Raw genomic sequence first — 18,033 nt, forward strand, 5'->3', positions numbered from 1 at the left:
TCAGGAAATAGTGGAATAAGATGAAATAAAGTCGAGGTAAAATAAAAGTGTTTTCTATGGGAAATGATTAATTCTGCCTGGGGCTAGTGTGGGTGACATTTCAGAGTAACCTGGAAAGATGGAGTGGGAATCCCCAGAAAGGAGCAGATAGAAGATGAGCAAATACAAGGAGGTCTGAACACTCACAGTGTATTTAGGAGAAGAGTGTTCATTTTGGTGTAGCTAGTTTGTGGAATACTTAGCAAATATTGTGGGAGTTGAGGTAATACATGGAGCCTAGAGCCAGACGGTAAAGGTTATTGACATGTACCACAGTCTGGACTTAGAAAAATAAAGCATAGAATTATAATGGCAGTTCTTAAAGTGTGATCTGGGAACCCTGGGAGACCTAGGTCATTCAGGGATCAAACTATTTTCATTATAATACTAGGTCATTGTTTGCCTTCTCTAATGAGTGTACAGTGGAGTTCTCTAGAGGCTACTACATGATGTGTGATAATATTGTTGCTCTGATCACTAATAGAAAGTGTGCTTGTATATTCTTGTTTTAGTAATTTCTCAGTTTTAATTTATAATATAAAAAGCTGGAAAAAAAACCCATTGCCGTTGAGTCGATTCCAACTCATAGCTACCCTATAGGACGGAGTAGAACCGCCCCATAGAGTTTCAAAGGAGCATCTCATGGATTCAAACTGACAACCTTTTGGTTAGTAGCTGTAGCTCTTAACCACTAGGCCACCAGGGTTTCCAGTTTATAATATAGTAAATATTTATATATTTACACTCAAATTACTGAAGAACCCAAATAGCTTTCATTTATGTGGGCTGTATAATTTATAATATAGTAAATATTTATATATCTAATCTACATAAATGAAAGCTATTTGAGTACTTCAATAATTTATGTGGGTTATATATATAATTTATAATATAGTAAATATTTATATATATAACCCACATAAATGCAAGATATTTATGTTCTTCAATAATTTGAGTGTAAAAAGATCCTGAGACCAAAAGATCTGTGTGGAAATAGACAAAAAACAGAAGCTGTAGCAAGGAAGTCAGCCACCATCACCTGCATTTGGCAGAGATTCAAAAGCAGGCAGAAGAGTGGAAAAGTTTTATAAAGGAAAAAGGGAAGACTTAGGAATGTCCTGAGTGAAGAGTTTGGCATGGAGAAGCTGGAGGTGGGCTAGCTAGAAGCGGGCATCCTGAGTGATTGGTTACTAATTCTAACTTATGGTGACCCCAAGTATTGCAGAATAGAACTGTACTCCATAGGGTTTTTAAGGCTGTGACCTTTTGGAAGCAGACCACCAGGCCTCTCTTCTGAAGTGTCTCTGGGTGGGTTCAAACTGCCAACCTTTCAGTTAGTAACTGAGGGCTTAAGCATTAGTGTCACCCAGGGAGGGGAGCATATTTTATTTTCTCTGGTTGATTCTAAGTTGGAAAACAGGACAAAAAATTAAAGAAGTTGTCATTTATTAATCAAATCTAGGCCATTTGGGGCTCTTTGTTATAGAGATTGTTGTTTGACTTCTTGGGCCATTGTTTGGTTGTAGATAGTGGTTTGACTTCCTGGGCTGGATGCTGCAGGTTGTGGGTCAGAGTTCCATTTTTAAGTATTGTCTGACCATTGTCCATCTGTTCCTGCAGTCTCCAAGGTGGGTTGGAGAGGCTGGGGTTTGGATGTTGGACAGGTTATTGAATTTTTCAATGTACTGACTTGTAAAACTGTGTTTTGGGGAGAAGGTGGGAATAATAACGATAACATCTACCTCTCCAGCGTTGTCTTGCTAGGGCTGGCCTCTTGAATACAGCCCTCTGCCTGCCACAGCCAGACCTAGGAAACTTCTCCCAGCTCTCCCACACTTCTTCAGTTGAATGTTGCTGCTTTGTGATGCCTCCTTTTCTTTTGAAATTCTTGGTATCCCTTAGTTTTTATTTTAAGCTGGTGTCGTGTGAAAACAAATGTTAGTGAGAACTAGAGAGGGGGGCACCCTCGGTTTGGGCTTGTCCCTAGCTTGCACCTCCTCAGTAATGCTCTTTGAGGTGAAGAAGTTGTTGATCCTCCTCCTACTTTCCTTAGCCACAGGAGTCATTCTTAAAAGATTTGGCTTCAAAGCTCAGCTCCAGTCCTCTCAGCTGCCTGCAGTCTCAGGAACCTCTCCAGCCACACTGGTCTCTCCCTTCTCTGAGCATCAGTCAGCTTTCTAGTTGTTTTCCCAGTTAGGCATTTAATTAAACTCTTACTTTTCTCTCCTCCTATATTTTTGGTATAAGGGAAAGATCCTTGTCTTCCATTTTCACATCTTCCCACAGCTCCTAACACTCTTCTGAGCACAAAGCGAATGCTCAACTGCTCAGTTTAGTCAATTACTGCCATTTCTCATTCCCAGTGCCATAGCAACCCATGCTTTTTCAGTTGGCTCTTGCTCTTAGGTTATCTGGCTTGGTGTCTTTCTTGAAGATTTTCCCTTTGTCTGAATTTAATGGATGTCTGCACTTTTGTTTTTGTCCTTCAAACACGTTGCCTACATTTCATTATCATTGCTGTTTGGACTTCATGGGGACCTAACCTAATCCCTTTATAAAGCAATGCAGCACATTTCTGTGACTGTTCTTTATCTCCCTGCCTTTTGGTACCCTCACATCCTAATCTAAGAAATTGGCGTTAAGCCATGCCAAGCCTTTTAGAAGGAACCACAGGCTTTTTTTCACCTGGCAAACTTGCCCTCACAGCTAGCGGCAGAACAAGCTGAGGCTGGATGAGGGAGTCCCTGGAATGCACACTTTAAAAGTATTAAAGTAACTCAAGGATCCTGAAGGCAGTTCTAATGAACTCTTTTTGCATTGAGCTCTTAAATGCAGCTCTTCTTAAACACCCATGAATGTTAGGAAACTTTAAAAAGTTATTTCTACGTTTCAGAAAAACTGGAATAGATAAAATTGCTGAATTACTACTGTGGTCCTCATTTTCATAACAAAAGTTTTCATGTTTTTCTAAGGTGGGTAACATTTCAGTTTGCCTTGCATCTTGGACACGTTTATAGTCAAGCTAGACATTTAGGTTCATCAAATTTTGACAGACTAAATTATAATCACTAGTTCTTTGGGTTTTAGTTGTATTATTGAAATAACTTTATTAGTTCCTTAAAATGTTACATATAAAACATCATATGCTCATTGCAAGAAATTAAAACAATGCTGCAAAGCTCCAATCAGGAACTAAATATTGCTGAAATTTCATCAGGATGTTCTTAACATCTCTCTGTACATAGACTGGCTTACATAAATATGGTTCTGTAACTTACCATTTATTGAAATGTATTTCCTTGTACCTCAGTGTAGACCTACTTTACCATTTTTAAAAGGCTACACAATGCCTCATGGCATGTATTTATAAAAATTTACTGATCATTTCAGTTGATGGCTATTCACATTCATGACTTTATCTTTTTAGGGTAAATTCTTAGGAATGGACTTCTAGGTTAAGGGGTATACATATTAGATCATTTGATATAGATTTCCAGATTCCCTCCCAGAATCTTACATTTTAGCCAACCTCTAAGTGTAACTGTTGATCACATACATGGTTACATAAAAAGACATTCAGAGATTGGCTGCCTGGCTTCCTCCAGCAGGACTCCTGCAGTCTGTGGTGGGGTTCTCATGATTCAGCATGGCAAGTCAGCTGTACAAATTTGAAGATGGGACCTTCTCACGTCACCCAGAATTGTGCTGTTTCTTGAGCATCAACTCACACTATCACAGAAAATACCAAATCATTCATTAAAAACGGGGGCAAGGTATAATCTCGTGATAGCGCATCTCCTTTCCTCTTTTCTGCATACCACTCTTAATGGAACCGAGGTGTTGAAGAATTCAGAAACTCAATTGGTACTTCCCTTGACAATTATAGAATCTGAGCAAAGGGAAGTGGACAGGCTGGAGGGAAATTTACCTCCAGTTTTTTATTATTTATTTTTATTTTTTTTACAAGACAGCATTCCTCTATGCTGTTGTTAGGTCCAGTCAACTCAGTTCTGAATCTTAGTGACCCTGTGTTCAACAGAAGGAAACACTGCCTGGCCCTGTGCCATTCTCACAATTATTGTTATGTTTTAGTCCATTGTTACAGCCACTATGTCGATTTATCTCATTGAGGCTTTTCCTCTCTTTTGTTGATCCTTTACCAAGTCTGATGTCCTCCAGGAACTGGTCCTTCTTTTTTTTTTCCTGTCAACTTTTTTTTTTTTTTTTTAATTTCTATTGTGCTTTAAGTGAAAGTTTACAAATCAAGTCAGACTCTCATACAAAAATTTATATACACCTTGCTATATACTCCTAATTGCTCTCCCCCTAATGAGACAACATACTCTTTCCCTCCACTCTCTCTTTTCACATCCATTCGGCCAGCTTCTGACCCCCTCTACCCTCTCATCTCCTCTTCAGACAGGAGATGCCAACATAGTCTCATGTGTCTACTTGATCCAAAAAGCTCATTCTTCACCAGTATCATTGTCTATCCCATAGTCCAGTCCAATCCCTGTCTGAAGAGTTGGCTTTGGGAATGGTTCCTATCTTGGGCTAACAGAAGGTGTGGGGACCTTGACATCCGGGGTCATTCTAGTCTCAGTCAGACCATTAAGTCTGGTCTTTTTATGAGAATCTGGGGCCTGCATCCCACTGCTCTCCTGCTCCCTCAGGGGTTCCCTGTCAGGACAGTCATCAGTTGTAGCCGGGCACCATCTAGTTCTTCTGGTCTCAGGTTAATGTAGTCTCTGCTTTATGTGGCCCTTTCTGCCCGTTGGGCTCATAATTACCTTGTGTCTTTGGTGTTCTTCATTCTATCTTGCTTCAGGTGGGTTGAAACCAATTGATGCATCTTAGATGGCTGCTTGTTAGTGTTTAAGACCCCAGATGCCATTCTCTAAAGTGGAATGCAGAATGTTTTCTTAATAGATTTTATTATGACAGTTGACTTAGATGTCCTCTGAAACCGCGGTCCCCGAACCCCTGCCCCTGCAACTCTGGCCTTCGAAGAGTTCCGTTTATTCAGGAAACTCCTTTGCTTTTGGTTTAGTCCAGTTGTGCTGACCTCTCCTGTATTGTGTGTTGTCTTTCCCTTCACCTAAAATAGTTCTTATCTACTCTCTAATTAGTGAAAATCCCTCTGCCTCCCTCCTTCCCTCCCTCCCCCTTCTTGTAACCATCAAAAAATATTCTCTTCTCTGGAACTGGTCCCTCTTGATAACCTGTCCAAAGTATGTGAGATGAAGTCTCGTCATCCTTGCTTCTAAGGAACATTCTGGTTGTACTTCTTCTAAGACAGATTTGTTCATTCTTCTGGCAGCCCATGGTATATTCAATATTCTTTGCCAACACAGTAATTCAAATATATCAATTCTTATTTGGTCTTCCTTATTCATTGTCTAGCTTTTGAGTGCATGTAAGGTGATTGAAAACACCATGGCTTGGGTCAGGTGCATCTTAGCCCTCAAAGTGACATCCTTGCTTTTAACATTTTAAAGAGTTCTTTTGCAGCAGATTTGCCCAATGCAATATTGTTTGATTTCTTGACTGCTTCTTCTGTGGGCTTTGATTTTGGATCCAAATGAAATGAAATCCTTGACAAGTTCAATATTTTCTTTGTTTATCATGATGTTGCTTATTGGGCCAGTTGCAAGGATTTTTGTTTTCTTTATGTTGAGGTATAATCCATACTGAAGGCTGTGGTTTTGATCTTCATCAGCAAGTGCTTCAAGTCCTCTGATTCAAGTTCTCTTTACTTCCAGGAAGCAAGGCTGTGTCATCTGTATGTCATAGGTTGTTAAAGAGTCTTCCTCCAATCCTGATGCTTCATTCTTCTTCATATAGATCAGCTTCTTGTATTATTTGCTCAGCATATGGATTGAAATTGATGAATACAATGCCATTCCTCTTCATTTGGTCATTCCCAGCTGTCATGAATTGAATTGTGTCCCCTAAAAATATGTGTCAACTTGGTTAGGTCATGATTCCCAGTATTGTGTGGTTGTCCCCCATTTTGTGATGATGTAATTTTCCTATGTGTTGTAAATCCTAAATCTCTGCCTGTGGTTAATGAAGGAAGATTCGATTATGTTAAGGGGGATTAGGGTGGGATGTAACACCCTTGCTTAGGTTGCATCCCTGATCCAATGTAAGGGGAGTTTCCTTGGGGTGTGACCTGTACCACCTTTTATCTTACAAGAGATAAAAAGAGAAGGAAGCGAGCACAGAATGGGAGACCTGATACCACCAGGAAAGCAGTGCCAGGAGCAGAGCGTGTCCTTTGTACCAGGGGTTCCTGAGAGGAGAAGCTCCTAGTCCAGGGAAAGATTGAGGACAAGGACCTTCCTCCAGAGCCAACAGAGAAAGTCTTCCCCTGGAGCTGATGCCCTGAATTTGGACTTCTAGCCTACTAGACTGTGAGAGAATAAACTTCTGTTTGCTGAAACCATCCACTTGTGTTATATTTCTTACAGTAGCACTAGATGACTCAGATGCTGGCGTAGTAGACCATATAATTAACTGATCCAAAATGGCCAATATCAGTCCATTTCAGTTCGCTAATGCCTAGGATATCGATCTTTATGCTTTCCATTTAAATTTTGATAACTTCTAATTTTCCTAGATTCATTCTTGGTACAGTCCATGTTCTAATTGTTAATGGATGTTTGCAGCTGTTTCTTCACATATTGGGTAGTCTCATGTCAGCAAATGAAGATCCTGGAAGATTGACTTCATCTACATCATTAAGGCTGACTCTACTTTGAGGAGGCAGCTCTTCCCCAGTCATATTTCGAGTGCCTTCCAATCTGAGGGGCTCATCTTCCAGCTCTATATCGGACAATGTTCTGCTGCTATTCAAAGGTTTTCCCTTGCCAATTTTTTTTTAGAAGTAGACTGCCAGGTCCTTGTTCCTAGTCTGTCTTAATCTGGAAGCTCTGCTGAAATCTGTTCACCGTGGGGAATTCTGCTGGTATTTGAAATACAGTGGTGTAGCTTCCAACATCACAGCAACACCCAAACCACCACATATGACAAACTGGCAGACAAGTTGTGGATTCCTCTGTGGTGCTTGTATTTAAGCCAAAATCAATGATTTTCTCTTTTGAACAGAACTGGATGAGTACTAGTGAAAACTTTTTGTTTGCTTGCCCTATTGCTTAGTTCTGAGTTATATCTGGTTTTCTGTTAACAATGGATTTTCTTTACTGGCTATCCAAAAACTCTTATTGGTTACATGCCAGTCCTGAGACTGTGTTCTCCAGGCACCTTATGGAGAAATGGGAAATACCCTTGTCTTATGGTTTACACCAATACACACATGCACACACACCCCCTTTGTTTATTTAAATGCGATTAATTTGGAAAGAATAATACACTCACAGGCTATAAAATTCAATAGTACAAAAAGCTGTATGGTAAAAATATTCTTTTATTCCTTATTCCTGGGTGGAGCAAGCAGTTAAGCACTCAACTATTAGTCAAGAGGTTGGTGGTTCAAATTCTCCAGAGGTGCCAGGGAAGACAAGCCTGATGATCTGCTTCTGAAAGGTCACAGCCTTGAAAACCCTGTGGATCAGTCCTACTCTGTGCACATGGGGTCACCACGAGTTGGAATCGACTCGATGGCAACTAACAAGTTCTAATTTAGTTCCCTGAAAACAACTAGATTTATGAGTTCCACGACTACTCTTTTAGGCTATTCTATTCTTATATATATACATATATAGATGCACATATATATCCAAAAAACCAAAACCCATTGCCACGGAGTTGATTCTGACACATAGTAATCCTGTAAGACAGAGTAGAACTGCCCCATAGGGTTTCCAAGAAGCTGCTGATGGATTTGAACTGCTGACCTTTTGGTTAGTAGCTGAGGTCTTAACCACTGCACCACCAGGGCTCCACACACACACATATGCATATTCTATTAAATGCTTTTTACACAAATGGTAGCATAATATATGAATAGACACAGTGTTCTATACTTTGCTTTTTCACCTAACAATACAGTGTAAAGATGATTTTATCTCATTACCTAGAGTATCCTCATTCTTTTTTACAGCTGCATAGTATTCCATTATGTAGATATATCTTACCTTACCCATTGCTGTTGAGTTGATTCTAACTCATAGCAACCCACCAAAAGGTTGACATTTCAAACTTACGAGGTGCTCTGAGGGAGAAAGATGTTGCAGTCTGCTTCTGTTAAGATTTACAACCTTGGAAACCCTATAAGGGAGCTCCACTCTGTCTTACAGGGTTTCTGTGAATTATATGGGCATACTGAACTTTATTTAACCAGTTTCTTACAGGTATTTTGGTGCAAACAGTTAACCATGTAGGCTGCTAACCTAGAGGTTGGAGTTTTGAATCCACCCAGAGGTGCCTTGTAAGAAAGGTATTGCCATCTATTTCCGAAAAATCAGCCACTGAAAACTCTATGAAGCACAGTTCTACTCCGACATGATGTTGCCGTGAGTCACAGTCGACTTAATGGCAACTGTGTTTAAAAATTTTTTTTTATGGGCATTTAGGTTGATCCTTATATTTTTCTGTTACAAACAATGTAGCAGTTTTTGACCTTGCTCAAAGAACTTTTAGCGCTGGTGACAAAGTATTTTCTTTGTAGGATAAATTTCAAAGCTGAAATTGTTGGGTCAGAGAGTATTTGCATTGGTAATTTTGATAGATATTGCCTAATACTCTCCATAAAAGACACTAAATCCAACAGAGTGTAGGAGAGGGTCTTTTCCCCAGGCTCTCTCATTACCACAGTCTCAACTATTTTTGGAAGTAGATTCTTAAAAACTTTTTCTAAACTGAGGCAGGTGGTAAGGTTTTAGAGTCAGGGAATTCCCAGTGCTTTACTGTGAGCAAGTCATTGAATTTTTCTAAGCTTCAGCTTTCTTCTCTATAAAATGGGTATTATAGTGCTTACCTTGTAAGACTCCTGTAAAGGACAGGGAATATTGTATATAAAAACACACAGCACAAAGCAGTTGTAGCTAAAGAAGAACCAAATAAATATTAGCAAAAAAAGGGAGGGGTGATATTTTTATGACTGCCTCCCAGGAATTTTTTGAATCCCTGTACATTGACTGCAGCCCTGGTGGCAGAGTGGTTAAGAGCTTGGCTGCTAACTACTAAAAGTTTGGCAGTTTGAATCCACGAGCTGCTCCTTGGAAACCCTATGGAGCAGTTCTGCTCTGTCCTATAGGGTCGTTACAAGTTGGAATCGACTCAACAGCAACGGGTTTGGTTGTTTGAGTTTTGGTACACTGACCACATGCAGCCATGGCCTGTGGCTCCCCAATCTCACTCACACTGCTTGTCTCATTGGCCTTCTTCCTGTTCATTCCTTGAACATGCCAAAGACACTCCCACCTCAGGGCCTTTGCATTGCTATTTTCTTTGCCTGGAGTGCTCTTCACCCAGATATCTGCATGGCTTACTCCATCTCCCTTAGGTCTTGCCAAATGATTCTTCAGTGAGGCCTTCCCAACTTTGCAACCACTCCTAAACTCTCTGCCCCTTCCTCAGTTTTTTTTCCTCCATAACACTCAATGATCACCATACACACACACACACACACAGAGATATATATGGAAACCCTGGTGGTTAAGAGCTATGGCAGTTCAAATCCACCAGGTGCTCCTTGGAAACTCTATGGGACAGTTCTACTCTGTCCCATAAGGTTGCTATGAATTGGAATCGACTCAATGGCAAGGAGTTTTATATATGTGTGTGTATATATATATATATATATGTATATATAAAATTTTTTTATTTTTGCTAAGGGAAGACTTTTTCACTTCTATATCACCAGTGCCTGGAATCAGTGTCTTGCATGTTGTAGGTGTTCAATAAATATATGTGGAATGAATATAAGAAATTAATTTGGAGGAATGAATTACAAATTAATTGAAGAAGAGAAGGAATCTGATAAGCAAGTTTGTCAATGGAGGATGGCTGACTTAAAATATTTGAATCCTTTTGTGTGTATCAGTACTCTGAGATCTTATTATTCCCCTCATTTTCCTACTTACTGAGGCATAACTTCTAGAGATTTGATACAAAATGGAAATAAATAACCTGCGTATATTATGGGATCATAAACAGCACTGGCCAAAATAAAACAAAATAATAAACAGCAATTATATCAAATAGCCTGAGCTCTTGATAGCCAGCAATATCTACCACTGCTATTTTTGATTCCTGATCTTGCTTAGGACTAGAGATGCATATAAATGACAACTAAAATGCCTACCATTGTTGGAGCAGCAAGAAGACAATTAGGTGACACGGATATAGCTTCACATCTCTTAGAATTGTCTGATTGGCTGTGACAGCTTCAGATGAAAGACAAAATGGACCTATATATTCCTAAACAGGTATTAGCTCAGGTACATAGCATGGAGCGTGCTCCCGTCAGAACGATGATCTGCTTATGAGCCCATTTGCACTGCAGTGCAGTTATTACGGCAGTGCCGTTTCTGCTCTGCAGACTGTCAGGGCCCTGTCCTCATCTGCCGAAGTCTAGCTTCCTAAGAGGCGGCCAGCAACGAAGTGAAAACTTAAAGGGATTTGGTAACATCAAAATGTATCACGCAAATGTGATGCCAATACTTATTCTTGGGCTTTATTACTGAAAAAAACAGCTCGCTAAAAATAAAGTCCCCACAATCCTGTAGTCAAGTCACTTCCTGCATCTGCCAAGTGATACTAAATCTAATCTTGGAAAAGCCTTTTCACTTGCATATTCTTGACATATTCCAATCTTGTCATGGTGAGAGTAGATTGTGTTTATGTTGGTTGTGCCTTTGTAACATAGTCAGCCCTTGTTTTTGAACACATTGCTTTCCTGAAGACTGTACCTTAGGATATATTGCCACTAAATGAAACCTTGCTGGCTAGACACCGTTGCCATCACTGATACAGATTTCATGAGAAGCTGTTTAATGACCAGAGAAAGTTGATAGAAACTGATGAATAGGTATTTTGAGACTCAGGTGGGCAGAGGAGGGAGAGTGTTAAGTAACAAAAAGTGAACTTTAATTTCTGATCAAACATCCACTTTAGATAAATGGTGGAACAGGTGCTTAGATGCTTTGTAACGTGGGTGATGCCAGCCTCAGAACAGGTAAGCAAGTCCCGTCTTCAAACACAGCCTTGATTTATTTTGATCTTGTTTTTATAGGGAGTGTTCACCTTTTGTACTGAAAATGCCTAGTATATAGTAGGTGCTCCATAAATGCTTTTCAAATTGAAACCATGAAATCCTTTACAATCTTTAACCTTTTCATGATGGACCAGTCACATTTTTTTTAACTCATGTTCAGAAACTTATATGTTTTTATGGCTTTGTCTTTAAGGAATATAACCCAAATTCCTAAGCAATTATGTGAGAAATTCACTAGTATGATGTATTTTGAAATTTCAGTATACATCCAAAAACCTGGTTTCTAAAATTTTAACTGTCTAGATTTACTGTAATGGTTAGAAGAAAGTAAGATTCTAAAACTTTTTCTTTAGTTGCTTTGGATATGCAAATTGACAGCCCAAATAATGAAAGCAGGCAAATAAAGCTTAGAGTAATAATAGGAGTTAACTTTTATGGCTTATTTTTTCTAGGCCTCACACTGTGCTAAGTGCTTTACAGATAACTTATTTAAACCTCATAGCAACAGTTCAGGGTAGTTACTATGATTCTGTCTGATTTACAGGTGAGGAAATTGATGCTTAGAGAGGTTAAGTAATACGTCCAAGTTTAGCTCACTGGTTAGTGAGGCAGCTGACATTCAAACACAGGCATTCCAGCTCCAGACCGAATGCTCTTAACCATTATGCATATTGCATGAACAAAGTCAAATAGAAACACGAGTCAGGTACACGGAATAATAACGAAAGTGTTGTTGTTAGGTGCTGCCAAGTTAGTTCCGACTCATGGTGACGCTATCTATGTACAATAGAACGAAACACTGCCCAGCCCTTCACCTCCTCACAATCGTTGTTATGCTTGAGCCCATTGTGGCAGCCACTGTGTCAATCCATCTCATTGAGGGTCTTCCTCTTTTTTGGTGACCCTCTACTTTACCAAACGTGATGTCCTTCTCCAGGGACTGGTCCCCCGCAATAACATGTTCAATGTGTGAGAGATGAAGTCTTGCCATCCTTGCTTCTAATGAGCATTCTGGCTGAACTTCTTAATTAAAGTGTTAGGTCATATTATTTCAAAGATCCAGGTTTTTGGGGAAAAATAAATTGTTTAACAATGGTAATTAAATTTTTAAGGTACCCTGCCCTGAGAGAAATCGTATAGCATAAATATAGTTTTACATCATTTAGGAACTTGTCTGACTCAAGACTGTAACCTCAGGAAAAAAAGGGCTAAAGGTAATATCATGCTTATAAGTAGTTCTTTGCTGAGAAGTATATGTGCTAAATGGTAGCCTTTTATTTAATCCCTTCCCTTCTATCTCCCTAACTATTGCCAAAGGGGCCCTGGTGGTGCAGCGATTAAGAGCTTGGCTGCTGACCAAAAGATTGGAAATTTGAATCCACCAGCCCCTCCTTGAAAACCCTGTGGGGCAGTTCTACTCTGTCCTATAAGGTGGCTATAAGTCAGTCATTTTTTTTTAACTATTGCCATAATTTAACACCTGTTACCTAGACTGTCATAGCAGCCTCCAAATGGTATTTCCTCACCAGTTTGTTTGCCACACTCTTGCCAGAGAGATCTTTACACACACACACCCCACACACTCATACACACAGACACACTATGATATAAGGTTTCTCCTTATTAAGAACAATAGGATTGTTCTCAATCTTATTTTGGGTTATATACCCCATTGATCATCAGTGAAAACTATGGAATCTCTCCTAGTAGGATACACGTTATACACACCACTTAATATTTTTTGGCATTTTTTTAAAAGGGTTTTCAAAAATTTGTCTCATCACCTTATATCCTATGATTTATGCCATCAAATACTCTGTACTCTGGGTCCATTAAAAAACCAAAAACTAAACCCATTGCTGACTAGTCGGTTCTGACTCATAGTGACCCTATAGCACAAAGTAGAACTTCCCCATAGGATTTCCATGGAGTGGCTGGTGGATTTGAACTGCTGACCTTTTGGTTAGCAGCCAAGCTCTACTGTACCACCAGGGCTCCAGCTTCATTAAACTTCTTATTTCTCACGCTTGGAATGTTCTCGAGGTCCTCTTCTCTTCTTAGCTATCTTTTAATTGGCTGAAGTCTTATGCTGGAATAAAGGAAGAGCTTATGATGTAGCTGTCACAGACAGCCCAGGATTCAAACCTACTTATACAAGCTTGAGAATATTACTTAGCTGATTAGAATTTCTATTTCATCACCCATAAAATGAGGGTGGTAACATATTTATTTTATGGAGTTTTTATAAAGATCAAATGAATGTAAAGTGCAGAGTACTCAGCAAATACACGTTTCTATCTTCAGTCAAGATGTCACCTTGAGGACTAAGTTGCACATGACACAAGCAATGGTATTTTAATTGCCTCATATGCATGCAAAAGATGGATAATGGATAAGGAATACCGAAGAAGAATTGACACATTTGAATTATGGTGTTGGCAAAGAATATTGAATATACCATAGACTGCCAGAAGAACAAACACATGCGTCTTGGAAGAAGTACAGCCAGGATGCTTCTTAGAAGAGAAGATGGCGAGACTTTGTCTCATGTACTTTGGACATGTTATCAGTAGAGACCAGTCCTTGGGGGACATCATGCTTGGTAAAGCAGAGGAAGGCCCTCAATGAGAGGGACTGACACAGTGGCCGCTACAATGGGCTCAAACATAGCAAAGATTGTGAGGACGGTACAGGAATAGGCAGTGTTTTGTTCTGTTGTACATAGCATCGCTATGTACAACACTGAGTCGCTATGTAAAATACAGGGTTGTTCTAAGTTCAAGTGACTCGATGGCACCTAACAACAACAATAATCTTCAAACCCAGATCAGTTACCCCTTTCTTTGTGATTCCTGACAACACCTCACCCCTCACCACCCCCCCCACCCCAGCTAGTTGATTTCAGGTTTTCTGTCTGTTCTCCCACAGCACCCAGGGAAATTGCTTCTAAAATTGTAGCATTGCTTAACATTTATCTGTCTCTTTTCTGTTTCTCAAACTAGACCGGTAGTTCTTAACCCAGGCTGTACATTCAAATGAAGCTCTTAAGAAAATACCCTGCTTGGCCCAATTATATCAGACTCTGGTCTGGTAGACAGTGAGGCTTTTAAAGTTCCCCAGATGATTTTAATACACAGGCCTACACCGTAGGGTTTTGAGGGCAGGGGTTCATTTGTGAAGCCCCACTGCCATCACGCAGCCTAGCACAGAGTAAGCGTTCAGCAAGTGCCAGTAGATGGAAGGAGTAGCGTGATGGCCAACTTGCCACATCTTCTCAATACGCATCTGATAAACTTCAACCCGTTTGCTTATGAAAATGTGACATTCAGATTTAACACCTGCTTAGTAAATTTACATTCGTACAATGGTATCTACTGCCTGAACAGATAAATGCTTTTAAGTTTTCTCAAAATCTAGATACTGTCTCAGTGACTTCCTATCTACACATTTACGTGTTTAGTTTTTTTGTTGGTGTCGTTTTCTTTTCATTCTTTTGAGTCTCAAAGTCCTATTAGCTAGGAGGTTTTAACCTATAAATCTGTTGAAGGATGCCCAAAAAACTAAAGCAGAAATTAGCAGCCTACTTTCTATTATAAGATTTCTTATTGTCAGACTGCTGTATATAACCCTATCGCTTCTAGCATTTGTTTGTTGCCTTCCTCTCGAAGTATCTATGCAGGTTTTTATTTAACCTTCCTGTGTTCTTTGTTGTTCAGTGACCCACAGATAATTGTGCCTAGCTGTAAAAATATACTCAGTACCTTGAAAGAAGAAAAAGCAAGGGGCTAATGGAATTAAAAGTAATAGCTCCAGCAATTTGTTGAAATTAACTTTTTCCCATTATGCCTGGTATTGCTTCTTTCCTGAATGCTAAAAAGAAGCTGATTTTATATATATATGCTTAAAATGTTTCTTTTCATATGATGAGTAGTGTCAGAACACTATGCCTAGGAAAATAAGCTTTCTTACCTAAATGAGAAAGATTTATCAGTTTATTTTCAGTAGGATTCCATTTCAGGATAGTCTCTACAGACCAAGCTGAAGGGTGGGTAAGGTAAACTGGTTCCTATCTTGACTGATAAGGAGGATCATGACTTCATTACCTTAGCTCTGGCCTAGAAATTGAAATGTTTTCAGCTTAACAAAAAGAAAGAAAATACATTATTAACATGTCTCTAACTGTTGGGGGATCTCAGCAGTGGAAACGCACAGGTTACATATATTTTATTGCAATAAAAGTGGTCTATCCTGGACAATATTACCATATTTAATTTCTGTACAATATTATTTTCTTTTAGGTAATCAGCTCTGATACTGGGTCTACTGTTTCCTTCTGGATGATAGACACTGGGCAGAAAATCAAACAGTTTACTGGTTGCCATGGCGATGCAGAAATCAGCACTATGGCCCTAGATGCAAATGAGACACGGCTTTTGACTGGCAGCACAGATGGGACTGTAAAGGTGCGAACACAGTGATGCTTTTCTATGCAGATACGAGGGGGCTGAAATATTGCGTGAGGAGACAGAGCTCTAGCTGTACTTGGTTTTGCCTTTTTGGGCTTACAAGAAGAGAGCTAAATAACCCAAACTATCTGATAAGAAAGCTGTTAGGAAAATAAGCCTCTTTGGAAAAATGAATACATGATTTTTCCGAATAAAGTATTTAGAATAAAAACATAACTTGGCTTACTTCTTTCAAAAAACGTTTTCCTGAGTACTGGATAAAAAACTACTTTGAAGAATAGGAGGCCTGAATATTTCTCATGTGTGTCATCTAACATCTCTAAGTTTTCTTCTTCTTAGTTCATAAAATGAGAAGTCAGGGCCACTAAGTAAATATTTAAAAATGGCATAAATGCAAATTTTTCAGAAAATGAGCATTTTGTATTCAACCTGGTTTGTAGTTTGCACTTGTGTAAGAAGTGAAGACAGTGAAGAAGGCAAGTAAAAACACAAAAATCATAATCTTATTTATTATCCACCTTAACATGGGGGGGGTTGCCATGAGTTGGGAGCTAACAAGAACAACCTAAAACTATGTTTCTAGTGTTCTTATTTTGTAACTGTTATTGATTTCTTCTCAAAGAAAGGTGCTATTTTAGTTTACAAAAGTGATAAAATGTTCATGCAAAGGAAGGTACTTGCTATCTGAAATGATGCCCATCTCTGTTCCTGGAGCCTTGAGAGTGATGATTGGATTGGATTTGGCTTGTGACCTTGATTGGAGATGGCTTGTGACCTTGAAGCAAGATAAGGCAATTTCCAGATAAGCACTGAGTGGTTCTCAAACCTCTGTCACAACTGGGGTCAGAAGGGTAGTAGAGGTACCTTCCATGGTGGGGTGTGTGATGCATTCAGGCAGGCTGCAGGGGAGGGTCATTGAAAGCTATCTGGACAGGTAGGTAGAACATCCTAGAAATTGGCAGCTGTCAGAGTGAGGGAGGTGCTATGGTAGATTGCAGAGAGAACCTCCAGAAATCAGCAGAGCTTGGCCTCTGAGAAGGTTAATGGAATGAAGTATGGACTTGGAACTTGGGTTTAAGTGAAATAATCTAGTTCATGAGAAAACAGCAAGATGAATGAAGGTTCTGGGAGAGCCCAATTCCAATAGTTAAGGTGGAATAAAGCAAGAATAACTGGAGATGCAGAATTAGACGGTGGCTTCAGGGAGAACCAGTACCCCATTTAGCAGGCCTGTGGTGTGAGACTTGACTAAACAATGATGGACTGGATTAGCACGCTTCTCTTTACTCATATTTCCAAAAATAACTGATTCCAGGGCAGGGCACAACCTGTAGATGCTTGTTAAAATGGTCCCAGCTAATGGAATTGGTGGGATCTGTGCACAGTCAGATCTTTATTTGTGGGTATTATTTTAGGTGGACTTCCTAGAGCCAGGTATAAAAGAGAACAAAGTGATATGAGTAAAGAGTGTGTGTGCTCCTCAATGTCTCAGCTTAAGCCTTGGCATCTTAAAGTTAATGTGAAGTTAGTAGTATAATCACTGCTTTTGAAGGTGCATTTGTCTTTATCACAACAGCACAAGATTCGGAAATCTGTACCTTCTCCTCAGGACACAAAATCAGGGTTGAGCTGCTCCGGCCATATTCTATGAAGAAACAAGAATGAACGACATTTTCCAATCTCATTTATATTTTAAAATCCAAAATCAGTACTTAAGTAATCAAAGACTTAAAGTTATTGCCCTATTTATCACGGTTTTGAAGGATCTGTTTTTAAATGAATGGTTTTGAATTGTTAATATAAGCATACAATGCAAATTTTGAAAGATAAAAAGGTAAGAGTGAAAAAACTCTCTCCCATCCCTTTCCTGGCTCCTTCCTGGAGGATATTACTGTTACTGGTTTCTTGTGCATCGTTCTAGAGATGACTTTGAGAATCATTTATTTTTCAAAGGCAGCTGTTCTGAATTTTGCTTTTTTTTTGTCTTGGATTTTTCTGTCTTGGGCTTTGATTCATATCGGTGAATATAATAATAATAACCACAACAAGAAGAATAATGCTAAACCAAAACCCAGTGCCATCGAGTCGATGCCGACTCATGACTAACTTTTATTGCATGCTTGCTGTGTGCCATGCACTCACTGTTCTAAGCACTTTACGTGTACACACACAAGCACACACATCCATAAGGCTGGTATTATTATTATCCTGAAGAAGTCAAGCAACTTGCTCAAGTTTCCATAGCTGCTTGAGTTCTGACAGAATCTAGAAATGTGGAGATGACTTATTCTTCTTAATGGCTGCATTATATTCTACTTTATAGATATTCCATAATCTTCTTGCTCA

At 39.4% G+C, this 18,033-nt stretch overlaps 1 protein-coding gene across 1 annotated transcript in view; it reads left to right on the plus strand.

The window, feature by feature from the left end:
* The window catches only part of WDR49 (WD repeat domain 49), a 210,049-nt gene that overhangs the window by 98,186 nt on the left and 93,830 nt on the right, over positions 1-18,033 (plus strand). The window contains exon 8 of the mRNA XM_049867101.1: positions 15,520-15,684. Within this exon, the coding sequence (XP_049723058.1) occupies positions 15,520-15,684 (165 nt within the window). The remainder of the gene's footprint in view (positions 1-15,519; positions 15,685-18,033) is intronic.

This window comes from Elephas maximus, chromosome 23, assembly GCF_024166365.1.
Source record: "Elephas maximus indicus isolate mEleMax1 chromosome 23, mEleMax1 primary haplotype, whole genome shotgun sequence".
Lineage (NCBI taxonomy): Eukaryota > Metazoa > Chordata > Mammalia > Proboscidea > Elephantidae > Elephas > Elephas maximus.